The sequence below is a fragment of the Pelobates fuscus genome, chromosome 5 (assembly GCF_036172605.1).
Source record: "Pelobates fuscus isolate aPelFus1 chromosome 5, aPelFus1.pri, whole genome shotgun sequence".
NCBI classification, from domain to species: domain Eukaryota; kingdom Metazoa; phylum Chordata; class Amphibia; order Anura; family Pelobatidae; genus Pelobates; species Pelobates fuscus.
In genome coordinates this window covers 372097017-372119738 of record NC_086321.1, presented here as the reverse complement: position 1 = coordinate 372119738, position 22722 = coordinate 372097017, and the positions used below count along the sequence as shown (strand labels likewise).

Genomic DNA, 22722 nt, shown 5'->3' with positions numbered 1-22722 from the left:
AAGTTGCTCTCGGAAAATGGGTCTCGCTGGACAGGACAAGAAAACAGCTGCGTTTATACAAAGCTGAACCGCAGAAAATTTAGTGAGGGCTGAACACTGCAGGGGAGTTTTGAGTAGTGTTAAGATTGGGAGGCTCTCCTGCTCCTCCTGACTGCATCAAATACTGAAATAGGCCATAGGGTATATAGACCCAAAAGGACTGGGGCAATGGGGGGGGGGGGGGGGGGGGGAGAGAGAATACCAGCAGCTTCCGCTAGAGAAACATCGAAAATGAGCCCAAAAGGAACAAGGTCCTTTATAAGGGGAACGAGCCATGCGTGGAATTCTCATCCAGCTACAGGAAAAAAGCTCACAATAAAGTTACAGATAGGACAATACAGGAAGCCACAACAAGTGCCAAACTTTACATCAGAAAAATAAAATGTCAAGTGTTAAAAAAAACAAAAAACCTCACAGTGAAAAATAAACTCTGCTGACCGTTAACACCAAGGCCCCTTTATCCCCCCCCAAAGCAAAAACCCTAACATACAGATTGATGAAAATAAAGTTTCCCTGCATTCAGAGCTCTGAGTGTAGAGTGTTGTCTCCGCCCCTCTTAGTGTCCTCTGGCTTCTGAAATATTACTGCATATTCCTATAATTCATCTCTCTTTATCTGATCATCTTCCTCTTCCAAGTCTGGCTCCTCTGCATCTTCCAAGTCCTCCAGGTCCTGCAATAGGAGCAGTAGTTAGGAACAGCACTTACATTCAAGGTATAGTTTCTGAAGTAAACCTAGGCAGGGTTTAACCATGTATAAAAAGAATGCCCTGGTAGCATGTGATGCTATACCAGTGTTTACAGTGCGGTGCCAAGGTTCACATGCAGTTTACATAAGCCACCTGGTAGCATACCACAAGGTTTCCCCAGTGTGTCCATTTTACATTTCTCATTCCTAACTGTTAAGAGCACATGGCATTGGACATAATGGTCACGCAATGCTTTAGTGAATGAACTCAGCAATAAACCTAGTTTACTGTAATTCACGGGGGTTAGATCCTCAAATTCTTTAACCCTCATTATGTTTTTCTATTCTAAAAATGGCGAGATCTTTGTAGCCCACTCCATGCACTTGTTAAGAAAGGTTCTGCAAGTCAGACCATAACCATTAACGGTCACTCAGAAAGAACTTTAGTTTTGTCAAAGACTAGTCAGTAACATTGGATGGAAAAATGAAATCCAAGGATTAAGGTTTCCGTTTACAGCCTAGGCAGCAATGGTAAACATGCTGATCGACATATCTACATGTCATATGCAGTAGAAAAGTAAAAAAAGTCTGTGGCACAAATCAAGATAGAGCATCACGAGTCAGCCATGTTGCCCAGAAAGCAGGAGTGTCATGCAAAGTAGTATGTATTTTACAGTTGCAGCATTAAAGCATTTGTGTTCACATGCAATACAGCCTTGATTAAAATACAGGCTTGTTTAAGACTCAAGAGCTCATTAAAAAAAATAAAAATGTTTTTTAAAGAAATGTTGAATGCCACATTGTGTCAAAATGGCCAAGCTTGAAGTTAAGTTTAGCCAAGTTTCAGATCTGCAGTTTCCTTACATTGAATGATTAAATTTGCAATTGTTTTTAGTGTAATGCTTAATCTTGGAAGTTCTTGGACTCCACCATAAACATATTTATTAATGTTAGCAAATTGTTCTTCCCTAGGGCACTTTGGGAACAGATCAAACAAGTAACCGTAACCACAATTTGTTCGAAACAACCCCTACCTCATCTGCCTGACCATCCTGCCCACCGCTTTCCAAGAACTTCGAGAATCCTTCTAGTGTCCTCTCTCCATTATAGTCAACCACCTGAATTAGAATTTAAAAGTGCAGAGCTGGTCAGTGAAACAGAAGAGTTTAATGACAGGAATTTAGAGTTTTGGAAAGTGTCTTTACATACCTTCTTCTCTGCCCCAGCTGGGAAGAACTTCAAGGTGGGGAAGCTGTGAATTTTAACAGCTTCAATCTCATTAGCTGTGGAATCCATTTTTGCTATGACAATATTATCTGTGTCCTTGTACTTCTCTCCTAGTTGATCCCAGATTGGAGCCAGTTGTTTGCAGTGACCACACCAAGGGGCATCTGGAATAGGAGCAACATTATGTAAATCACAGAACCAAGCAGAATGGGGATAATCCTCTGCAATTCTAAAGAAATCTAGAACTCACAGAATTCAACAAACACATTCTTGTTCTCATCAAAGACAACTTCTTCAAAGTTCTTGCCCACCAGGACTTTCACTGGGCTCTTGTCCCAATCTTCGGGTATATCTTGACTCATTAGATGGGGCTAAGTTAGAGAGACATAAGAGGCATTAACACCAGAATCACATTGGTCAAGGTTTTGTTATGCCTGGAATTACTGAGCCCCGACAATACAGCACACAATCTATGGACCAATTTGCCCAACGGTGACAGCGGCCATGCAATTAAAATAAGTTCCCTAGAAGAAGAACTGTCCACAAGGAATCTCACTGGCAGCTTCCACCACCTATGGATGTCATGCCTAGGACACCAATAGCCAAACTCACCTTAATCTTGCCCTGCAGGAACAGGTCACAGAATTCCTTGATTTTATCAGCAGACAAGTCATCTGACTCAGGCTTGTATTTTGTCATCTCTTCCTCCAGTGTAATTAGCCTGACAGCAGGACACTCTTCTTTCTTCAGACCGAAGAATTCCAGAATACGCTGGTTATCTGTGTGATCACTATCAATGAAGATGAAGAGAATCTGCAAAGAAAGTTAAAGCCTTTCATTTTCTGTAGAGGTTTGAATAGTGATCGAGCATTCATGTTTCACAATAATGTAACTATCTTGATTAAAGAGAAGTCAACTCGTGGCTCACCTTTCCCTTGAAGTTTGATGCAGCTTTCTTGAAATTGTCAAGTTTTTCTTGATAGTCAGGGGAACTTTTTGGCAGGAAGAACAAATTGTGTGTCTTTATCTCTCCACCGAAGATCTTTGGTGCAGTCTAAAGAGAAGGACATGCTGTTCATATAAGAGTCTCCAATACAGGCAAAAAACACGTGAAGACATGGTTTTGCGACAAAACACACCTGCTCGGTAAATTCAATAACCAGAGGTAGCTGGTTAGACTTTATGAAGCTCAAGACTTCCTCTTTCTTTACTTCTCCTTCAAAGTTATTCCGACCTTCATCGAACTGCAAGACCAAAGACAAGCAGATGATTAAGACAGAAATATGATAAGCACTCAAACATTTAAGCCTGTACCGTAATGATCCAAGGAATGCCTTGTTTACACAGCAATGACTTGTGTAGCGCAATAGAGCAATCATGTGCCCTATCTACCCCTGAAGTCACTTTGCGATCATTTAACTTGTATATTCAGAACAATGAGCAAAGCTTCATGTAGTGATTCAGTAATGTAGGAACATGTTGAACCAAGAGGCGTTACAAAGGCAGCTGCATGCCAACAGTAGATAGGCTGACAAATGGGGCAGATGGACAAGAGTCCATGGCTTGTGCCAAACTAAGTTACATCAGTGAAACTTTCCACCCATCGATTCTCAGAACCTCCCTCTCCTTACTGGGAATGGAGAATGACCACAGCAGTGCATAGTATAAACGCAGCATGATGGGAGAACAGAGCCACTAAACTCCAGAACTATTAGACCAGACAATTTGCTCCGACTAGCTTATATCATCACAACTCACCTTCTTGAAGAGGACAATTGTATCTTTTGTAATCTCATATTTAGAGAAAGCATCATCACTGGAACTGATTCCAAATGGAATGTCGTCTACTGATTCTGCAGCTTGCACAAAGACCTTTGCCAGGTCAGATTCGGTATCCTGCATGAGAAATATCACTGGATCTTATACATTGTATGCAATTTTGAAAGCATGTACACATACACATATCTGTTCCTGTCTGTACGACTGTCCCCCTAGAGCAATTACTGCTGAAAACGTCATGTCATTAAAAGGGACATGCTCTGTAGAACAGTTGGAGACTAGCTCAGGAGCACAGCCACTAGAAGTGTATTTAGTTCTGCAATGTAAACACTACCATTTCTACAAAGCTGTCATTTATTACACTGTAGGGTTTATGAGACGAGACCACTTCATTGGGCAGAAGTGGTCTGGATGACTTTACTAGTCCTTTAAAGGGTTACTCCAAACTATAGTTATTTGAAGTGGTCATGGGGCTTTGAGTACTTCATACATAAATGGTGAATGTGCTTTGATATAGGATCAGGCTTTAGGGAGAACATTGCCTCGGCATGGGATTACAGGAAAAACCTTCTGGTTGGAGTAATATTAACATGCAGATCTTCTGTGTGAAAGAAACGTGTATGCTCTTCAGTTTTCTATGCAGGTTCAATATCAGACAAGTCTAATATAGTTAACCCTCCACAGGCCACTGGGATGATATTGGGCTACATGAAAGGATGTTAAGAAGTTACAGTGTTAAAGATCTGCATAGTGAGTCACTAAAGGAAAAAGCAACCACTCAAAGTATTTTAAAGCCACTACTGGGAGGAGCCATCTTAGTCAGCAATCTGTATTTGCATAATTACTCCTTTGTTTAAAGCAATTTGTTATTGCTACATCTGGAGCTCTGAATCACTAAGACAATCCCTATCAGACCATTAACGTCATTCCATTCTGAGAAGGGACACCATAGCCCCCAAAACTACAGCTTAATGTAGTTCTGGCAAGCACAGCCTGCCCCTGCATGCTTTTTGTAGGAAAAGGTCTGTTCAGATTGCTGCTAGAGGTGCATCCTGGAGTAGTTCTACACACTGCAGCACTGGCATTCAGTGTTTCCACCCTATGCATGGAGTTTTCCTATGAGAGGCAGTGATTCAGTGCATCTGAGATACTGACTGGCCAGGGTGGTGTTTGGTTCCGCCTCCTTGGCTGAGATAATCAGAATTTACAATCTTCCCATGTCAAAGCATTGTGATTGGCTGAGAGTCACTTCTGAATTCAGCCGAGGAAGCAGATCAGGGGCAGAGCCAGCACCAGCAAACTGGACTATAGGAAAGATTTTACTATATTAGGAGGGGCAAGGGGGGCTAGATTGTGTTTAACACTATAGGGTCAGGAATGCATGTCAGTCAAAGCTTTCCCTACGATTACGTCTATTAAGACAGCTAAAATAGCTAACCAACTTGAAGGTCAAATCATGCGGCACTTTAGTGGTTATGGTCTTGGAAGGTTTTACAGTATATTTGTGGATTTGATCTATTCTGGAACCATTTAGCAAGCTGAACTCCTAAAGACTCATTTAGAACAGGTGAACCCAAAAGCAGGTTCCCTGCTGTCTTAGAACTGCAAACTCCATTGATTTAAGTCGCCTCTCCCCCCGAAATAGTGTTTAATTCCATACCTTAAAGAAACCAATAACTGCAACTTCGTTGGCATCCACAAGAGCAGTCACAGCTGCTTCATCACTCAATGTTGTGGCAGCTGGACCTGTACGCTTCTTCAGCCAGTTGACAATGTCCGGTGCCTCCCTGCCAGCTGCATCAGAACCAGACAGGCATTACAAATCCACATAAATCAGAATTTACTTACAAAGACTACAACCCAGGCTTGGTCTTAAATCAGAAGCTTTAACAGGACCCTTTAATAAGCATTCACAAGCCATTTAAACTGATGCATATAAAGTTGTCTAAAATTAACTCAAAATAAAAAGACAATTACCTGAATATTCTTTGGGTGACTTCTTGTCTCCATTTTTGAAGAATTTGATTGTTGGATAGCCTCTAACACCAAACTCCTGTGCCAAGTCCGCCTCTTCTGTGGCATCCACCTTACCCAATCGTATCTCTGATCCTTCTCCTTTTAGAATTCCAGCTGCCTTCTCATACTCTGGTGCCAATGCCTTGCAGTGACCGCACCAAGGGGCATCTGCAAATTGCACACAGACATTTTAAAAACGTTCTTTACCAGGCATAGTAAGTCACTAATTTCAGATCAGAGCTGTCATGTTGCAAGTTACAGGCTTATGATTAATATAGGGTGGGGATTAAGCATTTTATCTCAGACCTGATTACACAATATTCTTTGTACAGCCATAGCAAATGTTGGCATTTTAAAACACCAGGAAGCAAAGTTCAACTGACACTAAAGGTTTCACCGAAAACTGGAAAACCAACAATCAATACTTGCATGTTCATTACAAAGTTACCCAAAACAGATGTGCACATTACAAACATGACTGCATTTTTCACTCCCGGTAGTGCTTTCCTTTACCAATGAGTTGCTCTATTAAAGGACCTATATTTCCAGGCTGCCAACACTGTACCACATGCCAGACATTCCATCAAGCTATAGAAAGACTGATGCACACAAACCCAGTCCTAATGACTCTTAGAAATCTACTGAAAGCATATCTGGAGCATGTTCTAATAGGTACAATACCCCTCTCCTATTAATGCATAGAACTCTAGGACCAAAAGTAGACCACGACCTTCCACTGGTGCCAATATAGAGTAACAACATTGTGAGCATCCATGGACAAGGATCCGTGCAACATGTAGATACAGGTTGCAATGCTCATACAAGCTACATGGCATGCACCAGAAATACAATCTGTTACTTTGAACTCCAGTAAGTATTTCAAGAAACAACACAAGAGTTTCCAAAATTGATCAAGCAAAGCAGCAGTTTATGTCCAACTACTATAGCTGCTACTTTTGGCATGTAAGCTGTTCAGCTAGTTGACAAGAGTGCCAGATTAGCCATCTATTAAATGTCACCATCGCAATTAGCATTAAATGGGAAGTTAGTGCTACCTGAAAAATAGGTCCAATAAATAAATGTACTGGGTTTAATAATGCATACCCCAAATTCTAAGATACCCTACACAACCCCTTACTCTAGGGGTGTACAAGACTGTTCCAGCTCCAATGTTGATTTGCCAAAACTAATACTAGTTGGAGATCTGAAACAGCTGGGGTAACTGCTGGATCTAAAAATGGATGAAGACAGCATTACTTTAACAATATCAATCATTAAATCAATTGTAAGGCTATGACAGCAGGCATGATTAATGGGACAGATTTAGGGGACAATGTCGTGCACTTTTGAGAGTTCTAGTACAAGGGGGCAGTTTGGGTCAATATAGAAAAATAGCAGTTGCAGGGTGGACATGGCACTTGGGGAAGGGTTAGAAGGTGTAACTACAAGGGGGCACCTGATTGGGTATCCCATAAGGGGAGCAGTTTCCTAGGCCACAACTCAACACATTCAGCATGAGTGGGGATGTATAGTACAAGGTGTCAGTGTCGGGAGGTATAGTAGAAGCGTGGCAGTTTTAGGCACTTAGGGAAGGGATGGTAAGGTATATTTCAAGAGGGGCTGTTTTAAGGGTGACAGTGTGGAAGTAAGTATACTACAAGGGGGGCAGTATCATGCGGGGAAATTACCCAAACCCTGCACATGGGTATGGCAGAAAGGGCAGCTTTAGAGGGACATGGAAGGGGTGCAGTTTCAAAGGGGACCTGAGGAAAATGGGAGATATACTACATAGGGGAATTAGTTAGGGTTGGAAGGTACACTACAAAAGGTGGCAGTTTTTCAGGAGGGAGTTTCTGTTGGAGGGGTAGGAAGGTATAATGTAAGGGGAGCAGTTCCAGAGGGGACAGACTAGTAGTTCAGGGAAGGGTGGTAGCTATAATACAAGGGGGCATAGCCCTGTAGTTGAAGGAGAGGTGTAATTTATAGTATATGGGGCAGATTCAGGGAGGACATGGTCCTGTAATTGAGGGAAGGGGTGGTAGTTACAGTTTAAGGGGCCCTGTAGTTGGAGGAGGGATGGTAGTTTTAGTATAAGATGTACAGTTTCATGGGCCCTGTAGTTAGAGGAGGGGTGGTAGTGCTAATGTAAGAGGTACAGTTTCAGGGGCCTGTAGTTGGGGGAGGGGTAGTAGTTATAGGATAAGGGGGCAGGGAGACAAGCTGGGGAGGAGGAGGAGTTATAGTATAAGGGGGGGGACATGTAGTTATAGTATAGGGTACAGGCTGGGGGAGGGGTAGAAGTTATAGTATAAGGGGGACATGTAATAGTACAGTGGGGGAGGTGTAGTAGTTCTAGTACAAGAGGGACAAGTTGGGGAGGGGTAGTAGTTATAGTATAAAGGGGGACAAGTTGGGGAGGGGTAGCAGTTATGGTATATGGTGGACATGCAGTAGTTATAGTACACAGTGGAGGAGTGGTAGTAGTTATGGTATAAGGGTGGACCTGCAGTGCTTATGGTTTAATGGGTGGACATGCAGTAGTTCAGGTATAATGGGGACATGCAGTAGTTCTGGTACACAGTGGGGGAGTGGTAGTAGTTATGGTATAGGGTGGACCTGCAGTAGTTATAGTACACAGTGGGGAGGGGTAGTAGTTATGGTAAATGGGGGGCATGCAGTAGTTATGGTATAATGGGGGGGCATGCAGTAGTTATGGTATAATGGGGGGGCATGCAGTAGTTATGGTATAATGGGGGGGCATGCAGTAGTTATGGTATAATGGGGGGCATGCAGTAGTTATGGTATAATGGGGGGGCATGCAGTAGTTATGGTATAATGGGGGGCATGCAGTAGTTATGGTATAATGGGGGGGCATGCAGTAGTTATGGTATAATGGGGGGGCATGCAGTAGTTATGGTATAATGGGGGGCATGCAGTAGTTATGGTATAATGGGGGGCATGCAGTAGTTATGGTATAATGGGGGGGCATGCAGTAGTTATGGTATAATGGGGGACCTGCCTACGCCGCCAAGTACACGTCAACCAAACTTATAAAACCCAGCCCAAGCCGCCGGCCCCGCCCCCTGGCGCTGATTGGCTGCCTGCCACCGACTCGCGCGCCCATTGGCTAAGAGCGCTGTGGCTCAGACCGGGAGGAGGAGGGACTCAGTGTCCGCCCGAGGGGCCCCGGAGAGCGGTAAGGGGGAGCAGGCCAGCCCGGGTACCCTCCGAGGCCTGCCTATCACTGCCGGGAACACTCACAGAATTCCACCAGGAGGTATTTGTGCGCCTGCAGGGCCTGGTCGAACGTGTCCTTCCTCAGCACCAGCACGTCGTTCTCCTCCGCGATGTCGGCGCGGGCCCCGAGCAGGGCAAGCAGGCACAGGGCGAGTACGGGGCGCATCGTGACGGATCCGGTGGACGGGACGTGGCGCTGTGAGCCCGCGCTGCGCGCATGCGCTTTATATCACCGAGGCAACGGCTCGTGGTGCATTCTGACTGGGCCGCGGGCCGCTTCCGGGACCGCCCACCGTGCACGTGACCGGGAGGCCGGGGAGGACGGCGTCTGATTGGCCCGGGGGGGAGCTGTCAATCAGCGCGCTCTGTCAGCTCTGACCCGCAATGATTACCTGACTGGAGGGGGGCGGTGACGTCACCACTTCCCTGAGACCGAGTCCCAGTGCAGCTTCTCCTCCTCACACAAAATATAATAAATGATTATTATTAAATATTATATTATTATTAAACTATTATTATTACATTATATTATTATATCACCTCCCTGAGACCGAGTCCCAGTGCAGCTTCTCCTACTCACACAAAATATAATAAATGATTATTATTAAATATTATATTATTATTAAACTATTATTATTACATTATATTATTATATCACCTCCCTGAGACCGAGTCCCAGTGCAGCTTCTCCTCCTCACAAAATATAATAAATTATTATTATTAAATTATTATTGTTATATTTTATAATTATATTACTATTAAATTATTATATATTATATTATCAATAAATTATTAAATTATATTATTATTACATATATATATATATGTGTGTGTATATAAACAGCCGACTTGAAGAATGTTTCCAGTTTGCCTATTTTAGATGAGAATTTAAAATTCACTTTAACATAACACTCCAAGCACCATAACTACTACAGCTTGCTGTTGTGGTTCTGGAAGGGCCCTGGCACCCTCGGCTGCAATGTCTGTTTGCAGATTCTCCTGCAAGCAAAATCCAGTTTGCTCCACTGTGCTAGGCAGGGCCATGCAGGGCTTGTCGATGGCGGAGAGAGTCCGCTGTGCTCTGTCAGCCAATGAACACTGCCCTGTGTCAGGCTCAGGGGAGACATCTGGATGTGGGGAGAGTGCTCAGAGGACCCAGCTACATTCTTAAAGGGTTACTCCAAGAACTTTGACCTCTTCACTTATTTAAAGTGGTTATGATGTCTGAAGTCTGTATGACAAACAAAGCTTTGCTGTCGAAAGGTTTAAAGGACCACTCTAGTGCCAGGAAAGCATACTCGTTTTCCTGGCACTAGAGTGCCCTGAGGGTGCCCCCACCCTCAGGGACCCCCTCCCGCCCGGCTCTGGAAAGGGGAAAAGGGGTAAAACTTACCTTTTTCCAGCGCTGGGCGGGGAGCTCTCCTCCTCCTCTCCGCCTCCGTTCCTCCCCGTCGGCTGAATGCGCACGCGCGGCAAGAGCTGCGCGCGCATTCAGCCGGTCACATAGGAAAGCATTCATAATGCTTTCCTATGGACGCTGGCGTGCTCTCACTGTGATTTTCACAGTGAGAATCACGCAAGCGCCTCTAGCGGCTGTCAGTGAGACAGCCACTAGAGGAAATAGGGGAAGGCTTAACTAATTGATAAACATAGCAGTTTCTCCGAAACTGCTATGTTTATAAAACAATTAGTTAACCCTAGCTGGACCTGGCACCCAGACCACTTCATTAAGCTGAAGTGGTCTGGGTGCCTAGAGTGGTCCTTTAACTCCACCTCTGGCCTCATCATTCGGTGTCATAAGCCAGCCTTGAACAAGCGTTCTGGGATGGCTATTGTGAATTCTGTGCAAACTTGGGAGCCTGACAACAGCATGCACTGCATATTGGCACCAGACAGCCTATGGTATCACAGCCCACTCCTCCCAGAAATCCATCACCGCCAGCTAATTACTGTGACTAAAAACAATGTCTTTTTAAAACGGTCATTTGTTGTAGTAACCCTTTAAAAAAATTTGACAAATATTTTGAGAAAACCAGGCCCACCTGGCACCATAACCACGACATTGGCTTGAGAGCTTATGTTATATAGAGAGCTTCTTTAAATACTCCCAACCTAAACTGGTGGAGAAGCGTGTCCATGCTTGGTGTAGTACATATAATACAAGGAGTAAATTTATGTTTTTTTATCAATCAATATCGGAACACGGGAAAGTTACTCCATAATAAACCATCTGACTAGATTTCTAAATAAAGGTATTTCTCACGCAGGGCCCCAGGCCTTCTTTTTATTTATTTGCTATTGCTTGGCGATAATGACAAAGCGTTGCATTATTCTGCATGAGCCAATTAACCACAATGCAAGGACCAAGTCCTATTCACAAACATACACTGAGATGCTGTGGTCAAACAAATCCTGATTAGACTATGCCAGGGGTCCAGTGTGGTACCTTCACTGTAGTCGCAATGTGCGTGTGCTGATTCTGGCTCCATTACAGTGAGCTTGTACCTGCAGCACACATTCATTATCAGTCTAACATGATGTCTGTTCAGGGCTTTACAAGCTGTGCAGTAATGTGTGTGCTCTGTGCTCATTTTTTAGGATATTTGGACCTGTAATTTGGCATGGGGTGATTGATCCTTTAACCCCTTAAGGACACATGACGGAAATATTCCATAATTATTTCCTTTTATTCAAGAAGTTTTGTCCTTAAGGGGTTAATTACCTGCTTGGTTTTAATCCTGTTTTGTCAACCCTTGAACCAGCACTGTGTCTGCCTGTGCTGGTTGTATAATAGGTCTGCAGTGAGAGTTAAAATACAGGCAAGCAAGCTGTTCACACAGGAACACTGAGTCTGCAGTGACAGGTACAGTACAGGCACACTGTTTACACAGGAACACCGAGTCTGCAGTGACAGGTACAGTACAGGCAAGCTGTTTACACGGGAACACTGAGTATGCATTGAACGGTACAGTACAGACAAGCTGTTTACACAGGAACACTGAGTATGCATTGAACGGTACAGTACAGGCAAGCTGTTTACACAGGAACCCTGAGTATGCATTGAACGGTACAGTACAGGCAAGCTGTTTACACGGGAACACCGAGTCTGCAGTGACTGTTCCTGTGTAAACAGTGTGCCTGTACTGTACCTGTCACTGCAGACTCGGTGTTCCCGTGTAAACAGTGTGCCTGTACTGTACCTGAGTCTGCAGTGACAGGTACAGTACAGGCACACTGTTTACACAGGAACACTGAGTATGCAGTGACAGGTACAGTACATGCAAGCTGTTTACACAGAAACACTGTCTGCAGTGACATGTACAGTGCAGTGTATAGTGACAGATACATTGTAACTCATGTCACAGCACGCAGTGACAGGTGCAGTGTAATTCCTCTAATAGCAGGCAGGGTGCAGTGACAAATACAGTGTAACTCATCTTACAATGCACCAATATATAGCATCACTAGTCCAGGACAAATCAGTTGTATTAGAATAAATTTATCAAAGCTTTATATTTTGTGGGGCTTTGGCAGGTCGCATGGCACACTGACATCAGCCATTAGACAGTGCATTCCACAGACCCATCTTTACCAGTGAGAACCAGCAGTTTGGAGGAATGGATTGAAAACCAGAACATTTCAGTAGGTGGGTCTTCAAAATGCAAACAAGATTACTAGCGTGCATTGCAGGGAATTATAGTAAAACTCAAAAACAGATTTAGGTTTTTCCAATCAATCTATTATGGCCTAACATTGGAAATTCACTCATATCTCACTCAGTGACAGATACAATGTAACACATCACAGCATGCAGTGACAGATACAGTGTAACACATCACAGCATGCAGTGCCAGATACAGTGTAACACATCACAGCATGCAGTGACAGATACAGTGTAACTCTTCCCACAGCATGCAGGGACAGAAACAGTCACATCACAGCACGCAGTGCCAGATACAGTGTAACTCTTCCCACAGCATGCAGGGATAGAAACAGTCACATCACAGCACGCAGTACAGATACAGTGTAACTCTTCCCACAGCATGCAGTGACAGATACAGTGTAACTCATCTCACAGCATGCAGTGACAGATACACTGTAACTCATCTCACAGCATGCAGTGACAGATACAGTGTAACACATCACAGCATGCAATGACAGATACAGTGTAACACATCACAGCATGCAGTGACAGATACAGTGTAACTCATCTCACAGCATGCAGTGACAGATACAGTGTAACTCATCACAGCATGCAGTAACAGATACAGTGTAACTCATCACAGCATGCAGTAACAGATACAGTGTAACTCATCACAGCATGCAGTGACAGATACAGTGTAACTCATCACAGCATGCAGTGCCAGATACAGTGTAACACATCACAGCATGCAGTGCCAGATACAATGTAACTCTTCCCACAGCATGCAGGGACAGAAACAGTCACATCACAGCACGCAGTGACAGATACAGTGTAACACATCTCACAGCATGCAGTGACAGATACAGTGTAATACATCACAGCATGCAGTGACAGATACAGTGTAACACATCACAGCATGCAGTGACAGATACAGTGTAACACATCACAGCATGCAGTGACAGATACAGTGTACCTCATCTCACAGCATGCAGTGACAGATACAGTGTAACTCATCTCACAGCATGCACTGACAGATACCGTGTAACACATCACAGCATGCAGTGACAGATACAGTGTAACTCTTCCCACAGCATGCAGTAACAGATACAGTGTAACTCATCTCACAGCATGCAGTGACAGATACAGTGTAACTCTTCCCACAGCATGCAGTGACAGATACAGTGTAACTCATCTCACAGCATGCAGTGACAGATACAGTGTAACTCATCTCACAGCATGCAGTGACAGATACAGTGTAACACATCACAGCATACAGTGACAGATACAGTGTAACTCATCTCACAGCATGCAGTGACAGATACAGTGTAACTCATCTCACAGCATGCAATGACAGATACAGTGTAACACATCACAGCATGTAGTGACAGATACAGTGTAACTCTTCCCACAGCATGCAGTAACAGATACAGTGTAGCTCATCTCACAGCATGCAGTGACAGATACAGTGTAACTCATCTCACAGCATGCAGTGACAGATACAGTGTAACTCATCTCACAGCATGCAGTGACAGATACAGTGTAACACATCACAGCATACAGTGACAGATACAGTGTAACTCATCTCACAGCATGCAGTGACAGATACAGTGTAACTCATCTCACAGCATGCAGTGACAGATACAGTGTAACACATCACAGCATGCAGTGACAGATACAGTGTAACTCATCTCACAGCATGCAGTGACATATACAGTATAACTCATCTCACAGCATGCAGTGACAGATACAGTGTAACTCTTCCCACAGCTTGCAGTGACAGATACAGTGTAACACATCACAGCATGCAGTGACAGATACAGTGTAACTCATCTCACAGCATGCAGTGACAGATACAGTGTAACTCATCTCACAGCATGCAGTGACAGATACAGTGTAACTCATCTCACAGCATGCAGTGACAGATACAGTGTAACTCATCTCACAGCATGCAGTGACATATACAGTATAACTCATCTCACAGCATGCAGTAACAGATACAGCGTAACACATCACAGCATGCAGTGACAGATACAGTGTAACTCATCTCACAGCATGCAGTGACAGATACAGTGTAACTCATCTCACAGCATGCAGTGACAGATACAGTGTAACTCATCTCACAGCATGCAGTGACAGATACAGTGTAACTCTTCCCACAGCATGCAGTGACAGATACAGTGTAACTCATCTCACAGCATGCAGTGACAGATACAGTGTAACTCATCTCACAGCATGCAGTGACATATACAGTATAACTCATCACAGCATGCGACAGATACAGTGTAACTCATCTCACAGCATGCAGTGACAGATACAGTGTAACTCATCTCACATCATGCAGTGACAGATACAGTGTAACTCATCTCACAGCATGCAGTGACAGATACAGTGTAACTCTTCCCACAGCATGCAGTGACAGATACAGTATAACTCATCTCACAGCATGCAGTGACAGATACAGTGTAACAAATCACAGCATGCAGTGACAGATACAGTGTAACTCTTCCCACAGCATGCAGTGACAGATACAGTGTAACACATCACAGCATGCAGTGACAGATACAGTGTAACTCATCTCACAGCATGCAGTGACAGGTACAGTGTAACTCATCTCACAGCATGCAGTGACAGATACAGTGTAACTCATCTCACAGCATGCAGTGACAGATACAGTGTAACTCATCTCACAGCATGCAGTGACAGATACAGTGTAACTCATCTCACAGCATGCAGTAACAGATACAGTGTAACTCATCTCACAGCATGCAGTGACAGATACAGTGTAACACATCACAGCATGCAGTGACAGATACAGTGTAACTCATCTCACAGCATGCAGTGACAGATACAGTGTAACTCATCTCACAGCATGCAGTGACAGATACAGTGTAACTCATCTCACAGCATGCAGTGACAGATACAGTGTAACTCATCTCACAGCATGCAGTGACAGATACAGTGTAACTCATCTCACAGCATGCAGTGACAGATACAGTGTAACTCATCTCACAGCATGCAGTGACAGATACAGTGTAACACATCACAGCATGCAGTGACAGATACAGCGTAACACATCACAGCATGCCGTGACAGATACAGTGTAACTCATCTCACAGCATGCAGTGACAGATACAGTGTAACTCTTCCCACAACATGCAGTGTGTCTGGCACGGTGTACTGTGACATACAGTGAACGTGTTTGCCAGCAGTATGCCCTGGTAGATACCGTGTCATTTTACAGCAGTCTGCAATAATAGGTGACTCGAGGTTTAAGGTTGCAGTGGCTGATGCTGCGTGTTTCCCTACTTCTCTGGGATGTGCTGTTTGTACAGCTAGGTGTGTACTGATTCACTATGAGAATTAGGACACGTCAAACAACTGTTAGGGTGGCACCCAGGGCTGCTGTCTGCACAGAATAGTTAAGGAAGGATTTGGCAAAGTTAGAGATAGTTATCTCAGGACTGAGATCCGGTTTCTCTACTATCTGTTCATTGTCAGGCAGAGCATCAGTGAGTTATCAGGAACAAACCATTCTCTGTTACCCAATAGTGGATCTTTACAGGTCAGTACCCATAACGCACTGATTAACTACTAGAAGAACCAGGAAAACCTGTATGATACTGTAACCAGCATAGCACAGTGACCCTGTAAAGCAGAAATGAGGCTAATTCTTAGCATTTTCTTTCCAACCATGCATGTGCCCTGCTTGTGTCCTCATCAGCAGAAGCAAAGGAGATGCTTTAGCACAATTTAATCCAACAATAGCCAGGGTTCTAAAATGGAGCAAAGAGTACTCACCTCAGCTGTCAATGTGCTGTTGGGAGAGACTTGAATACTGCTGTCCACCCATATGTAGCATTCAAATGCTGTCAACATGAGAAATTGACTGATCATACATACTGCTAGGCAGAACTATTAATGGAAATATTTGAGAATTTTACATGTCAAGCATTATTTGAGCAATGCTGAAATGTCCCTGCAGTTTCATTACATCACAGTTTAAATGGCCATCAATACAGGAAGAAAACGTGTGTGGTTTCAATTGTTTTATTATTACAACAAAAGAGATGAAGTAGCAATCTACAATGACATAAAACAAATCAATAATACACAATTATAGTCTGCGACATACTCTGCACCGTTTAACACTATCATTATTTATTGCAGTAAGAAGTGTCAGGAATTCAAAACGAATTTAAAGTAAATATCAAATTTGAGGTAAAAATGGAAAAATTCTCCCAGTCCGCTACCTTGACCCTAAATTTGGAATTCAGGGGGGGCGGGGGCGGGCTGCCGAGCTGAGCGGTCACAAGACAGACCGGCTCCCGCACAATATGACCCGATAAACATATGAATAGAATTTCTTGGGGGAATAAACGATCACCATCCGCGACCCTCAATGCACACAGGCTACCGGAGCTGGGGAGAGGCTTGCTCCTTGAGTTCTAGTCCCTCGGAGGAGAGGCACCTGCTGTACCAGACGGAGGGCCTACCTGGCAGTGAGTGGAGTGGACGGCCGCCACTCCACTATCCTGCCCAACGGAGCCTGACACGAGCATGGATCACGGCGGACCCGGCCCCGGTTCCCCCCCCCCCTCTGGACCGGGGGGGTGATCCCGGTCCATGCCCCAGAGCCACACCCGGAGTCTCCGCCGGACCATCGGGCCCAAACCAAAGATGGCCGGGCGCGCGGGAACCGTGCCGCAGAGCCCATGGCAGTATCCAGACACCGTCTACCCGACGGCAACACGCACCAAGCGACCCGTACCTTACAGCAACGCCCGAATAAGGAGACACTCCAGAGGTATGGCGCTGATATCCCGGCACAAAGCACCACCCACGTGGACGGCCCGGCGGAAGAGACCGCTCACCCTTCTTCTGTGCTGGGAGCTCACCGGGAGGTACCCCGCCAGAGCGCGCCATACCCCCCGGGGGAAAGCCGGTCCCCGATGGAACCCGGGGCCCACGGTCCTGTTGATGGGACCAATGGCGAACGCACACGAGCCCCCACTAAGGCCTCAGGCCGAAGAACGGCGGCCCCGGACGCAGAGTTGCCACAACACCGGGATGATCAGATGCATGGAACTGTTCTACCACCCGGCTAAGCAGCAAGCGGCACTCACCCCGAGATACAGCGCAACACCCTGCGGACCAAGACGACTGCAGACTCGGACAGCAATGGACCCCCTGGCAATAGCCATATAACTTAGCAAGGCTGGGACTTGGGCCTCAAAAACGTAACTGCTCAAAACCTATGGGCTCAGCGGGCAGGGATAGCATTGGCTAGGGCAAAGCATGCTCTATATGTTTATTGCTGGCTGTCTCCGCACCCTTCACTATCACCCTGATGCGCTCTCATTTCACTAATCTTGCAGTTATATTCCTGTTAACAACTCCAACTCTATCCTCCAATCTTTCACCCATGCTATTAACCTGATAGTAATGAGCCTTATTCAAATGTCTAAATCATTGATGCTGTTGCTCCATGGGTGTATCAAACACAGCCTATTTTTGCCAAGTCTAACAGGGTTGATGTTTTACTACCTAGTTGACACATAAGCCATGCAATGTACATCTTACACAGCTCCTGCCTCCACTGTCCATACTGCTAATGCTACTACTATGTCTTAAGCCTCAGTCCATACCTGGCATAAACCTAGCAAGTCTTACCTAACTCACCGTGAGTCCTGCATATATCGCCATAAGCAACATGAGCTTACATATGATTATTAGTTATATGCATACTTATACTGCTAATCCGTCCATACTGCCTGTGTCTTAAGCTTCAGTTGATAACAACCGTAAATAGCTTGACCATCATATTGTCTACCCATGTACCACCGAATGTCTGACTATAATACTCTAGCATGTAGCCAATCGGATCCTATGATTCCTAGCATGTATTTAAACTCGAGAAATAAGACATATATTACTCCTGTTTTCACAAACTAATGTTTTAAGCTTGTTATATACACTTAAAATGCGGCTGATAAGTCTAGAAGATATTGTAATTTGCTATGATGTCCCTAACCTGTGTAACCCCTGCAAGTCTCCCTCTCTTTATTCTGTACCACCATAACCATATGCCTCAATAAAAGAAAGATTGGCTAAATTTGGAATTCACGTTGACTTGCCAAGAATTATATCTTTAGTAGATAGCCTTGTTTAACTTACATGAAAGCTTTTACATTTCTAAAGAGACTAACTATTTAAGGTCCCCATCGATAAGACGCCTAGAAAACGATTCCATGTAGGTCAGTTGGGCAGAAGTACTTTATTTCCTCTGGATTTCCTTCATTTATCAAGGAAAGGCATTTCCCTAGTTTCCATTGGTATGTATGAAAGTGGGACAGAAGAAGAATGAGGGAACGAGGCTGCTATGTCACTTGCAAAGCTCCTACAAAAAATCAGTATGTTAGCAAAGAGCTGACACTTAGCCTTGGCAAGAAGCCAGTTGGGGCTGTACATGCGCTGAACACATGGGTAGGAAGGACTCATACAGTTATCTGTGTGTTTACTGAAATTAAAGTGATTACATGTAATACATCTTCTTTAGGTATCATTTTATGTATAAATAATTGAATACATTATTCAGAGCATCTCCTAGCTTACACTTACTCTACACTACAGAAGCCATCTTTAGCCCTCCTGAAACATCACTTACCCCAGGGCTTGACAAATTTGTTTGGAATCTAGAAGCCAGCTAAAAAAAGTTGGGAGCCAAATTTTTCAATGCCAAAAATACAATTCTTAGCGACACTGTAGTCACCAGAACCACTACAGCTTAATGTAACTAGAAACTAGAAACATATAAAAACATGTTTCATAAGCATGTTAAGACAAAAAATACAAATATAAAAACTCGTAGATATTTCCCATTAACAAATAAAGGACATATAAAAGTGTAGGAATGCACATACATGATATCCCACATCTTGAACTACGATTCTTCATTCTTAATCTTATACACAATATGTGTATGTTCCAAGGAAGATAAAATTAAAATAAAAAATGTAGAAAATGTATGTGCATATATTCACCTGAAGTGTAAAGGACCCCATAAATGGAACTATTAATGAACTATTTGCTAGAATATTGACTAATTCAAATTCAACATTCATACCAAAAGGAGTCAACGTTTTCAACGTATAGATCCAGGGCATTTCCTGATAGGTTAGCCTCTTAATTAGTTATCCCCCTCTGCAATGAATGTTAACCTTTTCAATCCCACACTCCAAGGATGTTCTATAAAATAGTTTCTTTATTAGTTCCATGTATATTTGTATGTTTTAAAACCCCAAATTGATTTGTACTACAAGGGGAGCCTTCTTCATGGAAGGATGTAGGGCATATGGCACTTTAAGAGTTAAACAGATGTGAGCGTATAAAGCATCGCTCTTAGTGGCCGCTGCACTATCTTGAAAAAGCCTGGTGTTACGGGCGAAACGCGTTGACGTGTGAGCGGCATTTGCTTTACGAGTGGTGAAAGATTTGTGATTTTAAAGCACCGGTCCCCATTTCCAGCTCTCTCCCGGCAACAATATTTGGTTTATCAACACTGAGATCGAGCGGGAGTCTGTACAAGCAGGACGACAGGCGGTAAAAGCTTCTATATCTCACATACACCAATGCTAGATTGTGGTATCTTGGCAACGCGTACCACCACACGCTGATGTAAGGGTTCCCTTTGGAGGAGAGGGAGTCTTGTTCTCATGTCTGTTTTCAATAAATAAATTGTTACGCTATGAGGTCCTCTTTTATATCTTTTTAAGGAACAAAACTACTGTGTTACACAGTGTTCCATAAGACCCTAGCTGTGAGGCAAGATTAACCCTAAGAGAATGTTACCCAAAGACTTTTTGACTCCAGCATTTTAACAGTTATTTGAACTAACACGCACTGGGATTTATATGCGGTTGATTATCTATGAGAGTGTTTTTCACCAATTGAAATAGTGCATATGTAGGTGTTTTTAGTTCATGAGATATATATATAGATCACCTATTTTAAGGTTTTCTTAGGAAAGTGCTTACACTTACGTTTATGCTTCAGTTACTCTGGCCTTAAATTTGGAAATTCACTTTGAATTCTCATGTTAGTGAATAGCCCTGTAAAATAGCCTAGCCAAACTGAAAATATCGCTCACTTGGAGAATATTTTCAGCTGAGCTAATTTGGCCTTAAATTTGAAAATCACTTTGAATTCCCAACTATGGAGTCAGTGAATAACCTTGTCAATATAAAGGCCTGAATCTATCCCAGAGGGCCTTTTTGAAATCCCTGACACTTGATGCCAGGATTGATGGACACGCACTAACTCTTGATTGCATACACTCAGGGGGTTCCTCATGTACATACACTGCACTGCGGAAAATACTCAGCAAATGTATATAGACCCAGAAAATATTAAGATTAGTAAAGATCAAGTCTGTGGTAAACGGCAGCATAGTGCTTTGGACGGGGCAGCTCACATCGATTTCTGGTACCTATCTTTGTAGTTATTGTACCAAGGAGCTGGACACGTCACCACAGTCAGAATAGAGGCAGGCACATTCTATAGTACCAAGTATAAATACAATTGCTAGAACTGCAAAATGTTACATGTAACTTGCGTGGTTTTAACATTTTCTTAATTGGAAGATTTAGAAATATATTAACATAGAGCTCACTTCCTACACTCCAGCTGTTAAATCCCAACTCCCATGATTCTCAGCCAAATGTGTCTCTGGTAGGGCTGAGCCAAAAGCACATCTGCTGTATATCTCCTGGGCTAACTAGAAACTGACCAGCCCACAAGCTCTTCTCTCTTAGGTCAAATGACTGATGCCTTTCACTAGTCATTGCTATCATTCTCATCCACAGCCTCCTGCAGCTGCCCAAAGAAAGACAATATTGCTTAACGCTCTCTGCTGATTTCGGGGTCAGTGTGATCTGTCCTTGTAACCGATTTGGGACATTTCCAGGTATCATGTTGACACGATCTCTCCCCTTAAACAAATAAAACTGCCCTGGGGATTGCCAGGAATAGGATCCTCTGCTGTCACGTCTGGTACATACACTGCGTTATATCAGTACTGGGGATTTTCATTGGCATAATAAGGAATATCAAAATCTAAGGTCATTTATAAACAGGCTCTAAGACTAGACCACGTCACCTGCTCCTAGGATTTAAGTAAAAGAGACAATCCTGTAGATCAGGGTAATATATACCAGCTTTACTTCTGTAAGTGGCTGATAGCAATTTATAAGAATCAGAGTACAGTATTTCAATTTTCTTGATCTTTGCTGGAAGCATTTGATCAGAGATCTCTCATTCTACAAGAGTTTGTAAAACCTATTAAACACTGCATTGAGTGCCAAGGCTGTGAAAAAGGAATGCAATTCAGGCCATTTCAAACAACAAACTGACTTCATCTTAATCGTCGTCCGTTTGCACATTTAGTGATTCCTGCGCACCTCACTATACCACTACTGCTCTGAATGGAAACCCCGAAATCAACAGCAGTAAAAAAAAGTATAAACCCACGCATGACACATGCCTTTTACACGGAGCTGCAAGTTTCCTGTTGTAGTTTTAATTAGGATAAGCATCTCCAGGCTTGAACTGACCAATTTGTCTTTAAAAAAAAATTATGCTATACGAAACATAAAAAGAAATCTGCTTAAAAGTGCTGCATTTTCTGTAAAATTTCTGGCTTTGCCTTGCACCCTATCCAGACCATGCCAATCATGCGGAATGCTTTTAAGAAGTACAGGGGTTTCAGGGAAAGCAGATGGCAGGTTCCAACAGCTAAATGTCAGCTCCTTAAAGGATTCGTTGGGTAGTACATGAACATCACACAAAGTCGTATTATTACAGCACATGGGAACCACTGCAGGCTAGGACGGGGGACACAAAGGGGGGCTAATGAAGTAAATCCAAGGATACAGGCCCAGGACCCATAACCACATGCAATCAGTAAGGAAACAGGCTTCCTCGGTGGGTTTGACAATTCCAACATGTCTGCAATATACGGTGCACCTTATAGTAAAGTGGTTCTTTGCACCAGAGCCAGGAAGTGGCTGAGAAAGTCAGATCCTTTTTATCCAACCTCA

At 43.6% G+C, this 22722-nt stretch overlaps 1 protein-coding gene and 1 long non-coding RNA gene across 2 annotated transcripts; both read right to left on the bottom strand.

Annotated features, from left to right (window-relative positions):
* Positions 1 to 215: 215 nt before the first annotated feature.
* Positions 216 to 9214, bottom strand: P4HB (prolyl 4-hydroxylase subunit beta). The gene is made up of 11 exons (XM_063456211.1): positions 9010 to 9214; positions 5710 to 5916; positions 5393 to 5526; positions 3712 to 3849; positions 3093 to 3197; positions 2882 to 3007; positions 2566 to 2766; positions 2204 to 2324; positions 1936 to 2117; positions 1761 to 1844; positions 216 to 711 (listed from the first exon to the last, which is right to left on the bottom strand). The coding sequence occupies exons 1-11, from the start codon at positions 9149 to 9151 to the stop codon at positions 634 to 636; spliced, it is 1518 nt and encodes a 505-aa protein (XP_063312281.1). The 5' UTR covers positions 9152 to 9214; the 3' UTR covers positions 216 to 633.
* A 7447-nt stretch (positions 9215 to 16661) lies between these two features.
* LOC134610447 (uncharacterized) lies at positions 16662 to 19864 on the bottom strand. The gene is made up of 2 exons (XR_010090857.1): positions 18753 to 19864; positions 16662 to 16878 (listed from the first exon to the last, which is right to left on the bottom strand). It is a non-coding gene; the product is annotated as an uncharacterized LOC134610447 (long non-coding RNA).
* Between the last annotated feature and the right edge of the window lie 2858 nt (positions 19865 to 22722).